At 38.8% G+C, this 22,752-nt stretch overlaps 1 protein-coding gene and 1 long non-coding RNA gene across 2 annotated transcripts; one reads left to right on the forward strand and one right to left on the reverse strand.

Annotated features, from left to right (window-relative positions):
- Nucleotides 1-7,529: 7,529 nt before the first annotated feature.
- POU3F4 (POU class 3 homeobox 4) lies at nucleotides 7,530-9,056 on the reverse strand. Its single transcript, XM_005873235.2, has one exon. The coding sequence runs from the start codon at nucleotides 8,996-8,998 to the stop codon at nucleotides 7,913-7,915; it is 1,086 nt and encodes a 361-aa protein (XP_005873297.1). The 5' UTR covers nucleotides 8,999-9,056; the 3' UTR covers nucleotides 7,530-7,912.
- Nucleotides 9,057-10,243: 1,187 nt separating this feature from the next.
- LOC106727309 lies at nucleotides 10,244-20,865 on the forward strand. The gene is made up of 4 exons (XR_001363480.1): nucleotides 10,244-10,540; nucleotides 10,682-10,788; nucleotides 15,219-15,299; nucleotides 19,998-20,865. It is a non-coding gene; the product is annotated as an uncharacterized LOC106727309 (long non-coding RNA).
- The last annotated feature ends 1,887 nt before the right edge of the window (nucleotides 20,866-22,752 follow it).

The following is a 22,752-nucleotide window of genomic DNA, read 5'->3' on the forward strand; positions in this document are numbered from 1 at the left end:
TCCACTTGTGGACATATTTTTAACCCATTGAAAACAAAGCTAATTAGCTTTCTAACTCTACAGAAGGTATTATAGGAGACATACAGAAGCAGAGCACTAAGCAATAGAGGGGACTATAGGACTTGAACTTCCATAGTAACTGAGAGACTGAAGCCCTCAGGGTGAGCAGTAGGCCCTTTGTCCTGCAGTCCCTTCCATACAACTTCCTTACACCTGCACAAAGGAGGCCAGAGGGGAGCACCTGCAGAGCTAACACTGTCCACTCATTGAGGGACAGTGATGGAGGGAGAACTCAAGGTGGATACAAGAGCTACTTTGAAATAACACTTTAGTTTCACTTTTAATGTAAAATCTGGAGAAGCTCAGGTTTTCTCTCCCAGGATATAACATGACAATGAAAGTGAATGAGAAAAATGTGTTTATCTAGAATTTCAACCACTCTCACCAAAAAAAGCTCAAAATTCAGAATTTTAGGTTAAACACACATGGCTCCTTTTCCTATAATGAAATAAATTCATTTGTAGAAAATTGTTCTTTAATGTTGACCAAGTCAATTTTTATCCCTTAGCAGTGGCTATTGTACACTATTCTAAACAAAGTCCTTGATTATGCAAGTACATCTCACAAATTTGATTTTTCCCCCTAGTCAACCACAGGCTTAAGAATGAAATACAATTATTTCTGATCAGCAATTCTGAAATTTCCACTTGTAAACATGTTTTCTATCCATCGAAGACAAAGCTAATTAGCTTTCTAACTCTACAGAAGGTATTATAGCAGGACATGCAGAAGCAGAACGCTAATTTTTTTAAAGTCTGACTTTTTCTACATGCGTATATACATGTGCTCCTGTGGCAATAAAAAAAATCTGATTAATTAAACTAATACTACCAACACCTCCAAAGGTAGACTGGGAATAGTAAAACATTAAGAAAAATAATATTTCTCTGTGCATTGAGTTCACTCAGGTAGCTATTTTTTTATTGATTGTTTTAGAGGGAGAGGGAGAGACAACAGAGAGAGAAACATCGATGTGACAGTAAGAGAAAACATCCAAAAGTTGTCTCCTGAAGTGCCCCAACCTGGGATCAACCCACAACCTGGATATGTGCTCTGACCAGCCTGGGCAAGTGCCCTGACTGAATTGAACTCTTGACCCTTTGGTGCACAGGATGATGCTCCAACCAACTGAGCCACACCAGCCAGAGCCCCAGGTAGCTTTTTTTCTGCAGTTGAGAATTATGTTCCATTTGAAGTCCAGTAAACTACTACCCTTGTACATAGCCCTCTATTTTCAGTGGTTTAAAAATAATGACCTCAAGTAGTAATCTTAGCAGGTGGCATGTGTATGTGTGTGGTTTTCTGTATTCAGATTGCAAGTATTAGGTAAGGGAAAATCCTTTACCAGATATAAATTCTATGGAAGAAAACTATTTTTAATATTGGTCTGGTGGGTGGGGCAGGGGGGGAAGATGCTAAAACCCAGTTTACATGTTCACTTTTATAGCAGAATTTACCATGTCTATAAAAAGAAGGTAGAAGAGCAAAAGCTGGTCTCTGGTCTGGTAATATCTGGGAGATAATAATCAGCCATATTATAAAGAGATTCTCCAGTATATGAAAAATAACTGAAAACACAAGAAAAAAACAATATTAAAAATGTTTATATGAACCCCATCTCAAGAATCAATGCTGATATATAACAGACATTGTTTACAAGATGACAATTCATGCAGTCAATTCAGTGTGTGTGTCAAGAATTTGGGGGAGGATAACTCAAACTGTTTTTGTGTGTGTGTGTTTTATTTACATTATTCAGATAAAACAAGAGTTTTATAGACTAATATTTTTTATTTTCAATTGACTATGCCAGAATACTGTGGACACAGTGTAAGTAGCTGGAGAGATGAAAAGACATACCTAATGAATTGCTCAATGAGTTGATTTCTTTTCTGTCTTTGAGGACAATCTGTTTTCTGTTAAATCACCCTGTCTGTGTGCAAGGGCAGGGATAAAGAGAGGGGGAGGGAAGAGGGAGCATGTTTACAGTTGTCGGTATGTGTCTACACACATATGTCACATATATTAAATACTGTAGAGTTTCACCCAAAAGCAAATTGTCCTGTGATTTCCTCCCTTAGATTGAAGTCACCTCACACAAGGCCCCTTTGAAAGTTGAGTAAACAAGCCCCCTTGGAAGCCATCCAAAATGAACTGACCTTATATTAAATCCTCCTTGATAACAAATAGTATTGTAAAGAGAACCTAGTTTTCTAGCTAGTGAGTTAGATCATGTGTGAATGGTTATGTTCTATACTCATGTTTGTGAAATACTGCATAGTGATTTACTGCATTTTTCACTGGAAGTCACAAGAGTTTAATTTTGTGAATTCCCTTTATAGAAACAATAGTTGAGGTCCTTATATGTTACCCTAACCCCCACCTTTTATATATAATAGAAGTTAACTGGAATTTGTTTTTGAGACTTTATTCTTTTAAATAATTTCCTAATTTTGGAAATGCTCTATCAGAAGTGCTCTTAAGAAAAGATACATTAATTTTTTTCTCATTAAAAAACACCTTAAATGATTTTAAATATATTTTATATTCACTTTTCATAATGTTTTAAAAAGTAATACGTATATATATAAATGAGTAAATTGGAAGATTGCTATTTTAAAACTACTATCTGGGGCATGTATAAAGAGTGTTCTATCTTTTTATTTTACAGAATGGGTGAATGTGAGGGATATCAATTCACATGGTATTGTTTTTCATTGTTACTCTCTCTTCCTTTCAAGATTTTTTTGAAAGGGTCACATGTGTGAATTTTTACATATCATATCATAGATGTAATTTTTCAATTCTGAGGTTCTATACATGCCTTTATAAAGATCTGACAGATGGAAAAATACATTCTTTTCTTTGGAAAACTGTCTTAACCTCTAATCATTTCCTACTTCTCCATTCTCCTTTCTTCTCTTCCCTTCTTACTAAAAATATAATTTAAATAAAAGTAGAAATTTATGGGAAGGCTACTTATAGCCTATGGACAGTTAAAGCAACAACAGCATCCTGACTAGGGTGCAAGGGAAATATCTAAATGCTAAATACTTCCAAGAGAAATAGTGTTTTATTTTATTAAAGGCAAACACAGTTCATGTACTAATTTAGGCAGTGGTTTCCCCTAAACTTTTCTTTTTAAAGATAAGAAACCAACTTCCAGGCATAACATTTCTTGTTAGAAGGATACATGCTAGAATTTAATAATTCATTTCTCTTTTGTTATGCATATAGAATGTCACAGCCATATAGATAATCAATTTATGTCTGTTTACATAAAAATATATACTTGATTTGCATATGTGACTTTGTTTACATATCTGTAGCACCTTAATGCTTACTCTTTTCACATCTCACCCCACCCCTCAATATATTCATTTTGTGTTGCTCTGTTAGGTAATAAAGGTGAAGCTGTTTTACTTTTACCCCATTAAATAAGGTAAATAATTATTGTTCTTTTGAACCCACACATTCTTGTTATGGGAGAGAGAGCCACTGTTACCTGGACCTGAGAGAAACTGAGGTTAAAGCTGCTTCTCCTACAAAGGCCTTGGTTGTGACTGGGGTGGTGGCAATCTCAATACAAAGAAAGTGCAGGGCAGAGGCACCAACATATCCTAAATTTTAATGGAAATATAATACTAATGATATAATGAGGTTGGTAAGGCAGTCACCATAAAAGCCAACTAGACTTTGTTTATATTTTAAGAAAAAGAAATGAGGCAGTAAAGGAAACAAGCCTCATAAATATGTATAAAATATATGTTTCAGTAATAACTAGTAAAAATACTGATAGTGATAACTGCCTATTTATAGTTATACAAGTATCTCCTAAAATATCTGTTTGTGGTTCCATTAAAGAGTTCAGAATACACTGCTAGTTGGTTTCTGTATACTTTTGTAAGATCAGCTATAACTTTATAATCAATTCAAGACAAACTTATAGATACAGACAACACACTCATAGTTGTCAGAGGGGAGGAAATTGGGGAACTGGGTGAAAAAGGTGAAGTGATTGAGGAGTACTTATTATTAGTTACAAAATAGTCTTGGGGATGTAAAGTACAGCAAAGAAAATATAGTCAATATTATTGTAATAGTTATAAATGAAGTTAGTTGGGTACTGGAAATATCAGGGGGAATACTTTATAAAGCATATGATTGTCTAACCACTATTCTATACACTTGAAACGAATACAAAATAATATTGAATGTAAACTGTAATTGAAAAAAATTTAAAAAGAGCTATATGATATTGAAAGAGAAAGAGGTTAGTTGGTATGAACCGAAAGAGAACCAACACATTTAGGACTATGGATTTTGTGCTTGTTTATACATCTCTATAAAATCAGTATTATTTACAAAGAGAAATATGCCCATGAGTATACATACAACACGTAGTATATTTTATATATAATGCTCACATCTGTATAGTGAACTGTGCAACTATAAATGATGGCATTCTAAAAAATGCAAGACATTACATGTGATAAGCATTACCTATTAAAATGAGTAAATAATTTTTCTCCATCTAACAAAAAATACTTCAGAATATGAATTGAGGAGAATTTTACTGTTGGAAAATTATAGGCTTGTGATAAAATAACAGAAGTGAATGGTATGTAGAAGTAAGATGAAGAGTGATGAATGGAGCTTTTCCTCCTAATGTTTCTTTGTAATATTTTTCCTTTCCCCCAAACTCAGATAGGAATGAATAGGAATGAATTTAGCCTTATTGGGCAACACAAAGTGGACAATTTACTAGAGTTTCTGGGTCCAAGGAAAAGAAGAGCACTTCTTACATATAATCACCTTCCTAACCCTTCTCAGGAGAATTGGGGCTCACCTACCAGAAGGACACTGAGCAGGAATGGGAAAGAAAAAGAAGAAAGGTGGTTGCAACTAGATGAGATGAATGCCACAGTGAAAGTCTGGGTCTAATTTCAGGAGGCAGAGTTTCAGAGAAGTGTCTATGTTTTGGACTAGAGAAGTAGACACTCTTTTAGGAGAACATTAAAAAGATAGCACCTCTTGAAATAAATGTCCTGCTCTGTTAGCCTTCCTTAAGCCACCGTGTTTCCCAACATTTGGAATGTGTTTTGCCTGAGTACGGGTGTGGGTACGGGCACGATAATGGGGCCCTGCTGTGTGTGCAACTATATGAAAGGCAAAAAGTTAGGAGAGAATCAAGAATCAAAACATTGACTAATGATTTCTAACCTGAAGCAAAGCCGATGCACTATTCACCAGGAACGTGCCTCTGTTTAAACGCTTCAGTTCACACACTACCACACAATACAGGCAGGAGGAAAAAAAACAGATTTTTTTGAAAAAAAAGTTTTATTTAAATGTTTTTAATATTTTACAACAATAAAATATTGTGTCAATATAAACCCCTTGACTAAAACTGTTCACATCAAACATTACAGTGAATTGTTTTCTTTTTGACACCCAACTCATCTTTGAAAGAGTCTCATTTTTAACACAATGCAGAATTTATTGAAAATAAATAATTGCTGGCAACTGCAATAGGCAATTTGAATAAAATAGTTGAAAAAGCAACTCTTAATGAAAATAGCATTTATTATACATCAGTTACTAAATGAATAAACTAAATGATCTTTTTTAAATTAATAACTTCAAAAACGTTTAATATACAAAACTGTACAATTATAAAGTCAGCAGAAATATTTGGGTTAACTCAGGTTTGAACCATAGCGCTTAACTGCAAAGAAAAAAAATCAAAACAAACAAATAAACAAATAACCCTAACAGTTGTAAAACATGATCTCAATGTGTGAAAAGGTCCCAGAACTAAAACTCAATTACCAACAGAATGCAGAGGCTTCACAAAAAATAAAAAGGGTCTGGGATTTGAATTAACTCATGCTCTTGGACCTGCAGCTGGGGGACACACAGTGCAGTGGACCAGAGCCCTGGCAGCCCATACTAGGGCATGTTTCACAGGGGGCACTAGGGTATCTGGTCCTTAGGTAGTTTGAAGCTTTGTCTACTGCAGCTGCCCCTGGAGGCCCAGCTAGGCGGCCAGCCAGGTCATACAAGCTCCCAGGTAGTTCAGGAGGGCAGTGGCTGTGGATTGCGTGCTTGGTGAGCCAGCACATGTATGCTCCTTGGTTATGAGCATGTGGACTTGAGAGCTAGCAGTAAAGCCACAGCAAATGCATACTTTTTGGATCTCTACATAGTCTAGCGAGATTTTTTTGTGGTTTTTGTTTCTTGTAAATAGTAATAATATACACACAACTATCTACACACATACGTTTGCACGCTCACACACGCGCGCACACACACACACACACACACACACACATACACACAGAGAGATTAAAAAAAACAGAAACCCAGCCGCCCAGGCCCTCACTAGCTAGTTCAATCCTCGCAGTGGACATTCCACCAGCTGTGCTTGTCCGAGGCATGAGATGGCTCCCGGTGTGAGCTCACTCAGCAACAAGGGTATATACACATCTGAAGGATGTGGTACGAGGCTAGACCAAAATCCCTGTGACCTTTGCCAATCATTTCATTGTCGTTCTGCACAAAGCAGAGAGCGCCCTCACCATCCCTTCCCAAGGATTTTTTATTCAAGGAGCAGACATTGGACTGGAGGTGAACCGAACTGGGAGGCACTGACTGTCGCCAGAGTCTCCGGGTCGTCTTCTCCAGCGAAATTAATAGCCTGTGAAGGCAAAGTCCTTCGCCTAGGAGAGCCAAGGTGGGGTAGCGCTGGCGGTCAGTCGGCCTGGATAGGCTCTGGGCCCTTGGGGAGCTCCGAGTGCAGGCATTCCAGACCTCCGTAGGTTCATAGTCCTCTCAGCTCCCCAGGACTACCTCTATCGCCCGAGCACTGCCACTGAATTCCTCTCTGGCACCCAGATCTGCACTGTAAAAGACCAGCAAGGGCTCAACAGTTCTGGCAGGGAGGGCAGAATCTTTCAAAACAGCCTCTCCTACTTCGCACTAGTTTGCAAACCCAATCAGCTTGCCTATTCTGCCCATTCTAGGCACTCCGCCCACGGGGGAAAAACAAAACAAAACAAAACAAAACAAAACAAAACAAACATATATGTATATATCACCACCAAGAACTCTTTTTCCATTGTATCCTTTCCTCTCTTTACAGATTTGGGATAGGGGGCATGAGTGAAAGGTAGGCACATCTCTCCCCCTCCTCCTTCCAGCCTCCTCTCGCTTTTATAAGCAATTAAAAAACCATCAGCTCAATGAAGGAATAATAATAATAGCAATAATAATGTGGAGTGGTCGATTAGATACAAATTATCTCACAAATATTGTGTACAGCTTGTAGTAAAACACCGCAGACATTTAGAAACGCTATAGAAGTTTTTTTTTTTTAAATGCAAAACTAGTCTATTGTAAAACAGATTTCACCTGAAATACAGCTGCTATAACCAAGGCGCTGAAAGGTTATTTAGAGGCACGCTCTTCCTAGAGAGGAGCAACCAAACAAACCTTACTCAAAGTAAATAATATATATTGATCTGCAGAAAAGGTTGTAGAGAAAGCTGTTGCCGGACCGCAGGGGATATGAGGACCCCGCCTGAAGTGCTTAATGAAACTGTGTACCAGCGTTAAGAAGCCTGAAATGCGTGAGTGTATTTCCTTCCTTAATATAAGTTAGAATCCCCGGTTGAAAGAGTGAGGGGTAAAGAAATAAAATACAAAAATGAGAGAGAGAGAGAGAGAGAGAGAGAGAGAGAGCTACAAAGATAGCAATTATGAAGCTGGAGTGAAAGGAAGGGAGTGGGAGAGAAAGAGAAATCCGCGCTGCCCCAGTTCGTGCGGCTGATCGGTTGCCGGCTTCCTGCAGTCAGAGATCATGGCAGGACGTGTCTGTTTTCACGGTATGCGAATAAACCTCATGTGGCTGCTGATCCCCTGGTGGAGTCATTCTTTTCTCTTTCTGTCTTCTGTTACAGAACCAGACACGCACCACTTCTTTCTCCAACTGGAGGCTGTCTGCCAGCGAGGAAATCTCCTGTGCGGCAGGCTTGGGACACTTGAGGAAATGCGTCTCCAGTACACCTTTGACACTCACCTCAATGGAGGTTCGCTTCTTGCGCTTGCGGCCCTGCGCTGCGATCTTGTCAATGCTGGTCGGGCTCCCAGTGGACGAATCAGCCTCCTCCAGCCACTTGTTCAGCAGTGGCTTCAGCTTGCACATGTTCTTGAAGCTCAGTTGCAAGGCCTCAAACCTGCAGATGGTGGTTTGTGAGAACACGTTGCCGTACAGTGTGCCCAGTGCCAGCCCCACGTCGGCCTGCGTGAAACCCAACTTGATTCTTCTTTGTTTGAACTGTTTGGCGAACTGTTCCAACTCATCCGAGGTTGGTGTCTCCTCATCCGAGTGGTCCTGGCAGTGGTGAGAGCCTAGATCGCTATGGTCTGGGGGCTCCCGGAGCACTGGATGTAGGCTCTGTGCGGTGGCAGAAGCCGGCGGTGGGGTGAGCCCCCCGTGCTCCAGCATGCCGCTCACGGTGAAGCCCGGCTGCGAGTACACGTTAAGGGGTTGGCTGCTGGACGTGATGGACGGGTTTGAAGCCGGGGTCGACCCCCAGGCATTGGGGTGGTTAGTGTGCGGAGAGTGGTGGGCGACGTGAGGCGAGCGGTGATGGATGATCGCGCCCAGCTGTAGGTCTTCACGCCCGGGTTTCACGTCCTGCTGGTCCAGAGGGCTGTTGGCCAGTGTGGAGGACCACGGGCCTCCATCGCTCAGACTGGTCACCCAATGGTGCCCGAGGGGATGCCCATTGCTAGGAACTCCCTGCAAGTAATCACTTTGGAGAAGTTTCTGAGGATTTCGGAAAGGACTCCCCTGCTGCATGCCCGCAGAGTCCGCATGGACCAGAGAGCTGGAACTGAGAATGCTGTAGGGATTCGAGGCAGCTGTGGCCATGGTCGGTGAGGATCCCCTACTAGTTATAATGTGGCAAAGGGAGCAGCTTCAGCCTTTGACATCTATCCTGCGGGGGAGCCAAAGCAGCCAGAGAGTTACCGACACCTACCGCGGCCAATCGCAGCGCGTCTCGGTCTGGCCAGCCGTGCGTTCGGCCAATGGCGGTGCGGGAGGCTGGGCTAGCTTTCCAAATTAGGCTGGCGAAGCTCTGTGAGTTGCAGTGAGACCCAAGCAGGAAGTGAATAAAATCTTTCTGATCGGCCGGCTGCATCGCGCTGAGTGGCGGCAACAGATTACTTGGTTAACCCACCACCACCACCACCTCCAGCATCTACTTCGCCCGTATCTGTAGTGGAGCGGGAAAAATGAGACGGATGTGTGTGTTTGTGTGTAGTGCTTTTAGACTGATAGGTGCTGAGGCTGCAAACTAGCTTTTACATTATTTAGGTGAACCCAAAGAGAGAACGAAAAAAATATTAAGAAACCAACATCACTAGCTTGAATGTCATCTATATCTTAGTGGATATGGATTTTGCTCAGATTCATTTCACTTTCTGGGTTAGTTGTGTGTAGAGGACTGAAAAACAGAATCTGGCTACAAACTTTGAGCAAGGGGACGTCTTTGATAGGAACTGGAATCTAGACTGAAGTCATTGGTTCCAATAAGACTTATTTTGACTTATTTATTTAATTTTATATTAATAAGAAACTCAATACTAAGGTCAGAAAGCATCTAAGAAAGAGATGCTTAGTTTCTTCTGGAAAAAAATGATTTAAGGTATGAAGAACTGGAATATTCTGGAAATTAAAATCCATTGTGATACTGGCAAAATTCAGTTATTTTGAGTTTGCCTTCCAATCCAGTTGGTCAATTGGAAGACTTGGTTTTTATTATGGCTCTATGTCAGCTCCCATCAGCAGTCCCCAATTTCTGTCAGAGGCAATGCTTGTAGAAGCTAGCAGCCCTTCCTCACACTCACCCCAGACTCTAAGCAGACCAACTCCCAATAGGTACACAGGAGAACTTTCCGCTGCCCCGCCCAATGCTGCCCTTTAGGGAAAAACATTTTTTAATGTATTTATTCTCCCCCACTACCATTGCAGATCTGTTGAAGTAAATAGGAGTAGTTTAGTGAACACTGGAGATGAAGAGGGAGGGGGAGAGGGAGAGGGAAAGGAAGAGGGACAGGGATCGGGAGAGGGAGAGGGAGGGAGAGGGAGAGGGAGAGGGAGAGGGAAAGAGATTGGCATTAAGTACCACTACCCCCATCATCCCCATCAAGCGTGAATTTGTTCAGCTTGAGAGAACAAGACTGTTTTAAATTTTGGTTAAAGGAAAGGGAGAAAGACTTGTACTCCTCCTAAGCTTTTAGAAGTTAGGGAAGGATAAGTCCGGGTGCTCCAGAGACCCATGCAAAGGTTTTGCTTGTAAGCAGAGTGGGGTGAAATACAAAGATTTGCTTTAGCTAGGATAAGGAAACACTGGATACCTGACTCGATCTCTGAAGTTAAAAAATGACCTTTCATTGCATAATTTTAGAGGTAATCTAGCTGCATAATTATATTTGCATTTACAGAAGACAGCATTAGAGTTCCCTTATTGGTTTGAAATTCCATTAAATATATTGCAAGAGCTCCTAGGTTAAACTTGATTTAAATTTGCATACATTTTCATATATTTAGCAGAAATAAAAGAAGGCTTGCAGCTACCGGAAAGTCATTAAGGCATTAGTTTCCCTAAGAAGACAGATCTGAAGAAAATGCAAGAAAATGAGAAAAATAAAAACAAGGTGAGCTTATTCTGCCATTCCTTTATATAGCTAAAGAGCATCTATTTCCTGTGAAATAAGTAATTACTTATGATAGCACAGAGCAATAGGAGTTTATGTTGTTGAATGTAAATTGTGTCTATTAGGCAGGAAAACCTGGCATCTGGTTGAGATGTATTTGTTTCTTTTACTCTTTCTTTTAAAAAGGATAAACACAATAATTATTGGCAGATAGGATTAATCATTTGCCATCTTCCCCCGTCCTCATGCTCACTAAAATTGTGCTTTCATTTTCTGGTGTCCTATTGTAAAGGTTTATCTGCTTTTAACCTGGAATTAAATTCTCTCTCTCTCTCTCTCTCTCTCTCTCCTTTTTTCTGTCGAGAAAGGTCGTTTCATTACTGCCAACTGTGTGTATCTTCCTTTGCAAGAACGCAGCCTCATTTGTGCTTGAACTCTTGCTTCCTGAAGAAAAAAAAAGAACTTGTTAAAATCAAACATAATACAAGTTTTCAGGTGCTCTGTTAGGCTGTCTGTTCAAGGATCCATTTGCCAGTCTGTGTCAGGTCACTTTAGAGGTCAGAAGGAAGCACAGTGAAGAAACCATACTAGGAAAAGATCATGATCATTGCCACGTTGTTGTTGGCTGCTGCGGTGGGTTCCCCACCCCCACCTTGCAGCTGCGTTTGGGTGAAAGAGTTGCTAATCTTAGTCTGACCATTCAGGGCGTTAAGGCAATTATCAATTGATAAGGCTTTTGCATGAAAAAGAAGGGGGTCATTTTCCCAGTCTGATTTGCCAGAGTTCTTACAATCAACCTTCCTCTTGCCCTTGGCCTCTGCTCTGGGCAACTGGTTTGGCCAGACACACAAAAAGGTTCAGACAATTTGTTCCCAGGCTTGTGTGGGGCAGGCGGGGATTATAGAGTAGGAGGCATCTGTGCCCAGGGACAAGTTTTTTAAACCCTTGTTTTGCAGTCTTTTAATGTAAAAATACCTTCTGTCAGGAGCAAAACCCAACTGCAGTCTTTCCTTTCCTTTCCTTTCCTTTCCTTTCCTTTCCTTTCCTTTCCTTTCCTTTCCTTTCCTTTCCTTTCCTTTCCTTTCCTTTCCTTCCCTCCTTCCCTCTTCCCTCCCTCTCATTCTTATCTCTCTCTCCTCTTTCTATTTGTTTTAAAAATTACTTCCCATGAATATAGAGTCCACCTATTAAATTCAGGTGCAAGCACATCCTGGAGCAACTGTGATAAGAATCTTCTCTTGCAAGTAAAGTGCTCTGTTTTTGAGTAAATTATCTGAATATAGTCAAATCTTCTTGCTGTTCTAACTGATCTACTGGAGAGGTTTCCTTGGCCCTCTCCTGTCAGTCTAACTTCCCAAGTGTAACAGATGCCGCTCTCAAGCGCTCCTTTCTGCGGCTTCTCTTTATTCAGCTTCGCATATTTCTCCCCATGATCTGGGTTTCCATAGAGAGAGGAATAAAAGGGGGGACCATGGTCACAAATCCCCTGCCCCATACAAAATAAAAGAGCCTCATTCAATAGCCGACCCCATCTGGACATGGGAGAAAATTAAGTCCATGTGAAGCTACTGTTGCAAATAGTTGGTAACTTATTTTTTCATGGACTGAATTTTGCCTTAAACTCAACATTACCACTGATAAACTGATCTCTTGCATAGCTGGACTATATACACAGCTGGTGTTCTCCTCACCTTGATCTTGAAGTCCACTGCTGGGTCCTCAGATCTGATTTACCCCACCCCCTCTAGAGCTATGGTTTTAATATAATAATAGCTACCCCAGCCCTACCAGGTTGGGACAGCTAAATGGTCCCCTGGAGAGAAGCCTGATTTACAAGTGGAGGAAATGCAATTTTAGCAAATCCACACACCCATCCCCAGCAAGGCAACACAGGTTTCCATTCCCTTGCCAGGCTAGTACCAGACACCAACTCCATTCCTCCTTGGGTTGCCTTCATACCCCAATTTGCCACCTCACACCACCCATCACATTGCTTGGTTTCTAAGAGGGCGATTCAGTTAATTTCAAAAAACAAGTCAGATTGGCTTGATTTACTTGTATGTTTATTAAATTATTTGCAACCTAGGGGTTCATAGTGGCTCTCCTGCCTCATAAGATTTAAGGATATATAACAACTCCTGAGAGTCTTCCCAGGACACTCTCTCCTCCCTGTCCAAGCAAGAAAGGGACTCACAAAAGAAATTAGGCATATTAGTGTGATTCAGGTTGCACGCCTGTAGAAAAGAGAAAGCATGATTGCAGCTGGGCAGCTTGTTCCAGGCTCTTTCTGAAAGTGCCCCAGCCACAGGGATTATACCGCTTGTATATTTCTTATATGAGTATAGGTTAGAAAGAATTCTCATTTTTCCTACAAATTGGAGGAACGGGAGGCAGTCTGGAGCTGGGGCTGGTGAAGGTTGGAGAGCAGGGTCCGGAAAGAAGTCTAAAAGGCCAGATTTGAATGTGTTTAATACAGCACGAAGCTCCAGATCATAGGATGTGGCACATAGGCGTGACCTCAAGATAGAAAACTTCATCTTCAACATAAGTTCACTTTGGAAAAAGAACAAGTTAGATTGGGCTTGGTAGCGACAAGTGCACATTTTCTTTTTATAACCAGGTGCTTATACGGGAAGGGAAACAATTGAACAGCTTCTGAAAGCAGCAGAGAAAAAAGCGCCTTTTTCTTAGTGTTTGTACATTGAGCTCATGAGACTTTCTTGGTGTGAGACTTAGCTGCCCTTCAGAGCATCAGCCCACTCTTATAGTTGTCATTGTTATCGCTCGTTATTCTTTTTCTTTTAATTCTTGGCAAACTGTGTGGGGGAAGGGAAGGGGTTTATAATATTCTGGGGGAATGTTTTTTTATTAGCTAACATTAGCAGATATTAGTCGATATGGATTTAAGCTCAATTAGCTTCTTTTTAGATCTCTGTTGGATTTCCTGTAATGTGAAGAAAAGATTCTTTAGAGGAAAGGGGAGAGGGAGGGAAAGAAGTGGTAGCATACAGTGAATGCCACATAAAATGCAGGGTAATTTAAAAAACAAAATATTCATCATAAAAATACCCAGATCTTCAAGAACACTAATCATTTGCTAGCAAAATTGAATGTCAGTGGGGAAGTGCTGAGGCATTGTGTGGCTGGGGCTGCTGACAGGATTGTTAGAGGACAGACAGGGACAATAGAGACCCTCACTGCAGAGAGAAAGGATGCTAGCTCCCACCACTGCTTTCCTAAAGTCGTGTTGATCTACTCTCAGTTTCTCTTCTGAGGTCACTTCTTCTCTTGCCATTGCCATTGTCAGTGGGTGAACCCTACTGTTACAGGGTTCCAGGAAAAAGATTTATAGAGACAAAGCTACTGTGCAGTACTCTGTGTTTATCATTTACCCGGCACCAGTATCTGGGGTGTCTAGGAATTATTGTGAGCATTTGCCAGTCACTTGTTTTGCATTGTAAACAGAGCTTAGTTTTGAAGAATCTAGTGAATGGTTTTACAAAATAGTTTCCACGTGGAATTGCTTTTTTTTTTTAATGGAATAGCAGAATGTTTCCAAATTTAAATTGTAGTAGTGGTTCTTACTTGTATCTTGATTTTTTTTGTTAAGGCCTGAAATGATGGTATTTAAAGATGAGAAAAATAATTCCAGCTGCGTGATCGATTAGAGGGCATGTAGATATGATCTATTACCTTCAACTCTGTGGATCAGTATTTGAAGCATCACTAAGTCACCTAGTTGAACAATAGAAGCATTTTTATAAGTCACTTTAGTAGTTAATAGAGGTGCCCAATATTGCAATTCACTTTCTTCTTTGTGGACAGATTGAGGTTTTAATGTGCAAAATTGTAAGAATGCTCCAACTTCATTCATAACTGAGATCTTGTTTTAGTTACACTGACTTCCCCCTTCCTTAACAAATAGTATTTATTGAATTAGCTGGTATCTGCATCACCTTGCAGTAATGGAATTATGGAAAATACAGGCTCCTTCTAGGAAAATACTTTAAGTAAGTAATCTGCTGAGTGTTAGGGATTCATGTAATATTTCTGGGTACCACATTGGTAAAGAACATATATCACATTTGAAAATGAGCAGGCGACCAGATTTAACCTGCTATTATTATTTAGAAATTTCTATTATTTTTATGGGTTTAGGTAGGGAAGAGGACTGAGGATTCTGTGAAAAACTGATTAAATAAATACATATCTAGAGCTATAAGTCTATATCCATGTCTGGGGAAAGAGAGAGAGAGAGAGAGAGAGAGAGAGAGAGAGAGAGAGAGTTTAGGGTGAAATTCACTTTGTAAGGACATTTCTTTTTTCACAAGAATGTTAGTGTTTCCTATGTTGTGATTGTTGTGTTTGTTCTTGGGGGAGGGATGCTGGTTTCCAAAGTGCTCTTAAAATCTCCTGTAACTGTCTTTCAGATATCTCTTGCACTTTGCCCCACTTCCCATTGGGGCGATCAATTTGGCTTCCCTGCTCAGAGAGGATATCTACTTGATCCGGTATTTGGGTTTTCTGCTGCCTGGAGATACATGCCATTGTGTGTGTGTGTGTGTGTGTGTGTGTGTGTGTGTGTGTGAGTGTGTGTGTGTGTGTGTTCTCTAAAAAGGCTTAACCAAATTCACTTTCCTTATGGTGATGGTACAATGTAAATAAATACTTCTCAAATATATATGAAATGAAGAGTAGTGCTCTATTAATCTCAGAGATATTCAGCCTAAATTTGCATCTTGGACAAGACATCTAGGAGGCTGAAGCATTCTTCAGAAATAATCTAGTAATTTGGATAATCTTAAAGGTGATTCTTGATGCTCAGGGCCCATTTAAAATCTTCCTACAGCTAATACTTTAAATACTTCTCAGCCTTCTCCAGAAGATGGAAAAGGCCTAGAACTAAAGCTACTTGTAAAGCTGCTCAAAGATTTAAATGGATTTTTCCTGGGCCCCTTGGACACAAGTTTTTGGCCTGGTAGTATAGGTGAAAAGAACTGGAACAGCCTAAGAGAACACCTTAAAATAGGTATTAGAGCTGTGTTACTGGAATTAGCCATTATGATTTCCCTTTAATTTTACCTCAACATTGGATGAGTTTATTGACAGTAAAAGAACACTAGGGTTCTTTTTAGAATAAAAAACGACTTGTTAGGTGCCTAGTGCCTGTGATGTGTAATCTAGGTGAGAATTCCAAATAATAACTTGATAATTGGTTTTTTAGAGATGTGGTTGTCTTCTAGCAGTTCTGCTGCAGCTTTTAAAAAATCTTACGTTGTCTTAGAAATGAATATTTTCTGTTCAATTCTGTTGACGCTTGAATAATGCCTCCCCAGAAAGTTGATCTTTCTTGATGACTTTCCTTGTCCAAAGAAGGATCTATGGAGAAAGGAGGTCTTGATTCTTGAGAGCAGGGAAGCCTTGGATAATGAATAATGAACAGGTATTTATTTTTCTGATGTACACAGGATTATGGCTTTGAATAAATGGACAGATTAAAAGAAGCTGTGAGGAACAAGTGAATTTTTCTAATTCTCAGCTGTACCTAGTATCTGTCTCCTTTTCCACCCATTAAAAAATGACAAAGCCAATAAACCTAAAAGCTTTGCTTTATGGTATCAAAGAGGCAGCTCTACTCTTATCTTCAGTGCTAGGAAAACTTCAGTATTATTTTTGGAACCTTCTGAGATGTTAAATCTGGAGCCCTTGAAGAATATTTTCACATCTATGGGTGTGTAGTTGCCCGGGAGATGACACTTAGATAGACACTGTAGGTGTGTTTAGTGTCATGATTAGTAGTAATATCACTTTACATTTCTACCATCTTTATAATTGGTGTTCACATTAAAATAAATACAGTGTGTGGACCAGAAATGTTATTAGGTCAAAATACATATTCCTAAGTGTTTTGGTGGAAAGGAATAATCTGGACTTTAACACAGTGTGAGTAACACTTTAACATATTATCATTTCCCACAGATTATAGACTAAGAGAAGACTGGTTCTTGCTTTCCCCCCCCCCTAAGATATAACTTTGTTGTGTCAGTAATTAGTCTGTCACTGACTCATTTTGACAAACAAATAGTGTCATGTCATGGTGGATATAAAGAACAATCTTCAGTACTTAGGGTCTAAGCATATGCTTATGAGAAGGATCTATGGAGAAAGGAGGTCTTGATAATGTATCTTAGATACAGACTAAGCAATTGTTAATTCATTCTAGACACCAGAAATTGTTTTAAGAGAATGTAACAGTACTAATTGGTGCCTGTCACTTCATGGCAGTAAACCTGTTCCAAGTGTACCAGCTCCCTGCCTCTTGCTTATTTGAAATCATCTTGTATTTTTCTCTGTACCCTTCATTTAGCTTGTTTCGGGGATACCGGTTTTAAAGTGAGTCACATGATGAGAAGTGTGTGTGAGTGTGTGTGTGTGTGTGTGTGTGTGTGTGTGTATTTTATAGCCAATAAATTTTTGGAATCTCTTTTCAAGTTACTGGTGCTCAGGCAGCCAGCAAAAGAACCCAGTCCCCCACCAGGCTTTTCCCTTTGGTGGGTCTGATACCCTAGCCATGAATCCCTTCTGACTAGCCTGACTGATTGTTCCAACCTGCAGAGAGTCACACCCAGAGAGAATCCAGGAGTTGACTCCGGAAGTTCAGTGCACCACCTCATTGGTAAAGGGTGGGAGGGGCTTTCTGGACAATGACAGGATCCCTCACCTCTTGGATTGCCTGGCTAAAATCCTGGGATGAATTCCAGTAACTGGAGCAGAATTTAGCCTTCTATGTAGGGGTCTTTGAGCCAGGACCAGGGTGGCAGTGTTAAACTGAGAGATCCTGTCTTAAGATAACTTGGTGGATTACAATTCTTTGAGCCAAATGGGTCCTATTCAGACAAGTAGGCAGCTGGTGAGGGGAGCTAATTTTGCCAGCCTTCTGGCCCTCACAACCTTGCCCTTCCCAGGCTCTTTTCCTCTATTTGGAGTAGGGCTCTTAAGATGGAGGTAAAGCTGAATTTCCCTTGTTAGAAGTGAAAGGAGGGAGTGAAGTTCTAGAAGAGCTGGAACCAGGGCAACTGTGTGAGCTGTATGAGATTGGGGACCCCACTAGATGTGAGTCTCTTAGAATCCCTTGGGTCTGGTCAGTGTGGCCCAGTATTCTTGTCCCTGAGCAACCCTGCCTCTTGTCAAGTGGGCCCTTGACCATTCCTAATCCCAATGTACCCCTTTCTAGGCAGGTACAAACTTAAGGTAATTAAGGAAACCCTTTCTCAGGAGGCAAGACCCAGCCCCTTCACGGCCAAATGTTGTATGTTACCACAGCTCTGCGTCAGTGACACACTCCCTTGAGGTGTGCTTAGAAGAGCAACATCCCCAGGACTTTTCTTGTGTGTGTTGGAGGTGATAGTTACCCTGAAATATTTTGTCCAGGCACTAAGATGTTAGCTCAGATCACATTGAGAACAGCAGGATTTAAACCTGCCTAATTCTCCTCAAAAAGAACAAATTCCTTGTTTTTAACAATAACAAAAGCAATAGAAACCTTAGGTTTCTAAGGAAACTCAGGACAATCTAAATACCAACAACTCACATTACTTTTGTACAGCCAAAATATATATATTTTTACTTAATTAAATGATAGTGAAAATGAAGTTCTCTCTCTCACCTACCATCTTTTTACTATTTCTACTTTTGGAGAGTGATTTGGGTTTCTGTTTTCAGTTAATCTATAATCCAATCATATCTGCTCTCATCTTTATCTTTAAATACACTATTTCCCCAGGCACTTGATGTAAACATTAGATATGATCGCCCCTCCTTAAACAAATGGATGGTGAACACCTTTATGTGTGTGTGTGTGTGTGAGAGAGAGAGAGAGAGAAAGGAAGAGAGAGAGTGTGTGTATCTTTACATGGCTGAACCTTTGCATATTGAAGAACAAATAAATTTGATTGTAAATTGCCTTCAAAAAAGATCTGAACTCTACCTATGGATCTGCACTCTGCAGAAACTGAGTCTTATAGCTATGGAAATTTAGTTTTCTTTGAACATCTAGTTGACAGCTTTGTAAAAAACTAACATTTGTCCTATACAGACACCCACATTAGTGATAGAGAGAAGTATTTCTGTCCCCCATTTCATTACCCCTTAAAGTAGCAGAACTGCATTAGCAAATATATTCCCTATGTTATTAATACTATTGAAGAGTCTGAGAAGTTTTCTAAAAAGGAGGAAAATAAGTCACAATACACAAATGGAAACATTTTAGAAAAAATAGAATTTTTTTTTCTGAGGTTTGCCTACTGGAAATGGAAAGTGACCAAGCTTTTTAAAAACATCTAGTGAGGTGAATCAAGTTATAAATATATTTACTCTTTTCTTTTTATCTCTTTAGAAAAAGTCTATCCCATACAATTAGATTTAAAACTCTATTTTATAATCTATCCTACCGTATTTTAAGAGGTATGATACCTGTGCATGTTATTAAAGGAAACCAGAATAGAGTTATTAGATGGTGTGGTGGATGCTGGGAAACAATACAATAAAGTTCAGAGATTAAAAAGTGCAGTTAAATTTTACTAGCCTTTAAGCATTACTTATAAACTCTTCCAAATACTTGTTTGGAAACAAAAATCATCTCTTCATGTGCAATATGTCAGATAGCATTGTGTCTTCATGGGATTATGCTTAATTTTGGAGTTGATTGTTGAAAGTAAATAATGATCATTAAATAAGCTAGTTCTGATGAACGATGGAGGTTTGTTGAGAAGGATATATTCAAGTATTCCTAGCTTACATACTTATAGCTGGACACTTTTCAGATGTGTTGGAGTATTTCTGGTTTAGTGGATTTGCAAACTACTTTGAAATGACTGCCAGTGTATAAGTAGATTGCAAGTAAATCTAGTGAATTGAGATGATTCTATATCAAGTTTATTTTATGTTTTATAGTTAGCTTAGCATTCTGATTTGATTGCCTTAGTAATGTGAATTGCCTACAGCTGCTGATGATACAGCTTTAATTCTGTTTTAAAGGTCATGTAAACATGCCTGTAGCATAAGGAATGCAAATTCAATTCTCTTTTAATGTTTCTTCACATTCACTTCACAGCCTTCACCTAGAAAATTAGAAAGATTTAATATAAAACTATTTTAATGTTATGATTTCATTAAAATTCGTTTTCAATGTTTTACTTTTCCTTTTGCAGGGTAAAGAAGTCTCCCTCCGCTTTGCAGTGCATAGTTTATGCAACATACGTCACTCATACTGAAGGCAAAAAACCCCACAAACATTTCTGTTAAGATCTATTTACTTTTCAAATGCTTTTTACTGATGAAGTATTGAGAACTTAATTTCAGTCTCCCTGTAGCTGCAGGTAAAAAGAACACAATACAAATTAGATAATCTAACCACATTTTAGATTGCAGTGGAAAGTCAGAACATTGTGCATGTATGTGTGTAGGAGTTCCTAGTCACAAGGCAGTTTTACAATATGAACCATGATCGAAAATGAACTGTGGAAAGTATATATAGAGGGAAAAACATTTAAAATACAGTTGACATAGAGAATAAAGCTTTCGTTATTCCATATTAATATAACTATGGCTTCAACTTTCTATGACTTAAATATTGTTTGCTATGGGAAGTTATTTTTAAATCACTTTTAAGTATATTAAAATTTTCAGACATGCAAGATTATGCCACTAGATCAAATGAAAACTTTTTAAAATGTGCTTTAAGGATATGAATAAGTCTTTACAAAATATGCAATTGTCAGTCGAAGAGATAGTTATGTGGAGGATGAGAGAAGGGGGATGTTGAAATAAAGTGGAAAGCTTAACCTAATGCTGTGGTGGCACCATTGGGCGGTTTTAGTTTATATCTCTGTTGTTCATAGATCTCTGAGCTAAAACATGTTCCCACTGAATTTTAGTTGGAGATAAAGTTTTCAACTATCTACCTCCTTAAATTGGATTGACCAAGTAATGAGAGTGTTAATATAAATTGAATATGTATGAATGAATTGTTAGCATATTGTTAATATAACAAAATTAAAATAAAAGAACATAAATGAAGCCTGAACATGATCAGTCTCAAATGTGGATTCATTTGATATTAAGGAACAATAATTTAAAAATTTGGAATTCATCTTTGAAACAACAAAAGTTCCAGTAAAGAAATGTGTTTTGTTTTTGTTTTAAAATTGAGTGTTACCCACAACACATGTGTAACCATGAAAATCCATAGAGGAAAAGAGCTATGGCCATAAAAATCTTAGGTTCTGATATTAGTGGTTGAAAAATTTTTAAATTGCCAATAGTTTGCTGCTTAAACTTTTCAAGTACTGTTTTTTTGTTTATTTGTTTGTTTTTCTTTTTTCTTAGTAGCAGGGAACTCAAGAGACAAAATTTATATTTAAAGCCTGGGAAAATTGCTACATATTCATTAACACTTTGGACTCTAGCAATATAATACTGCAGAGATAGCTGATTGGTGATAAAATCAGTATGAAAATAGACTCTGTTTTCTATGACTTGGCCCTCTTGCCTTATGTCAGTATAATTAGAATCAAAATTGAATGGAGATGGATTTAGTTTTTGTTGTTAATTTTATGTAACATTAGTATATATATACTGTATATGTTCTCAGAATGAAAACACAACTGGGAAAGCTGTATTACACACAAATTGTAAAAATTCTAAATGTGTTTGCCTTTAATAGAAGATCTTTAGTTACATGAAGATTTTTTTTTGCTTATGAAAATTGAAAGTGTACAACAATGCAAGCCCTACATTTTTGAGAATTTGCATTTTGAGCAATAGATTTTAATGAGAAAATTTCTAGTTTTTCATTCTGAGTTAAAAGTTTAAGGATTCTACTCAAAAAGTGTCCCTTTAAATGGAAATAAAAGTAAATAAAACCAGACCACTGCATGGAGGTCTATGTGTTGTGTCTGAGCCTATGATCATCACTCACTCATTTGGTTGTGTGCATTTGCTGTCACCTTAGTCAGATGATACTGGATCCATGGGTGTCAGTTTCAATGTATGTACACATTTTCCTTTGGTGGTACTTTCAGTGCCAATTTCCTGTCAAAAAATTCAGAGATACTCTCACAGGTAAAAATTAGCTATTTCATGTCTGCATGCTTTTGCAGCAAAAGAGAGAATCTTGTTCATGTGTGAGTAGCATGTATCTCAGCAAATTGCTTTTCCTGGAGTAGCTGGACTAAATTTAATATTTAAAATGGAAAACCAAAAAAAAAATAAACCTCAGCTTTATATCTAATCCAGACATTGTAATCCACTTTCTAAATAGTTAATGGCCATGCTTCTTTAACTTGTGCTCATTCACACACATCCTGAAAACAAGCCAGGGTGCTTTTTCAGTTAGTTAAGCTTATCATCATTAATTTTAGATTTCTTTCAACTGCAGCCTGTTTCCACAATTTCCTAATATCTTATAGCTTCCTCCATTGAATAATGGCACTTTCTATTTTTATTCTGAGAATGAGTGATTTCAATACCACAGGTTATATAGAAGCAGTTTGTGGCTAATTTTATTGATGTTGCCCTTATTTGTAAATAGCTTCAAATATGAAGAAGTTTAAATTACTCTATTGAATTGAATACAGCATTACAAAACACCTATGTATAGTTAGGCACCACTTTATATAGTAATACACATGGAACTTTTGTGCTGTACGTATTCAGAGTAGGTTTACACATTTACTTAAAATCAAATTTTATTAGAACAACTGAGAAACACAATGTGTTTGAAACAATGAGTCACAATTTGACATTTTCTAATAATGTATGTTCTTGTATGTTCTATGTGTTTTTCTTTGTTATCTTCTTATATATGAAGTACTATTTCCACCCCCTTCCCTCCACCCCATGTATTTGATCATTTCTCTAAGTCCCTTGGCTGAACCAATCTCTTTTCATGCAGAGGATAAAAAG

The sequence above is a fragment of the Myotis brandtii genome, unplaced genomic scaffold, assembly GCF_000412655.1.
Source record: "Myotis brandtii unplaced genomic scaffold, ASM41265v1 scaffold40, whole genome shotgun sequence".
Lineage (NCBI taxonomy): Eukaryota > Metazoa > Chordata > Mammalia > Chiroptera > Vespertilionidae > Myotis > Myotis brandtii.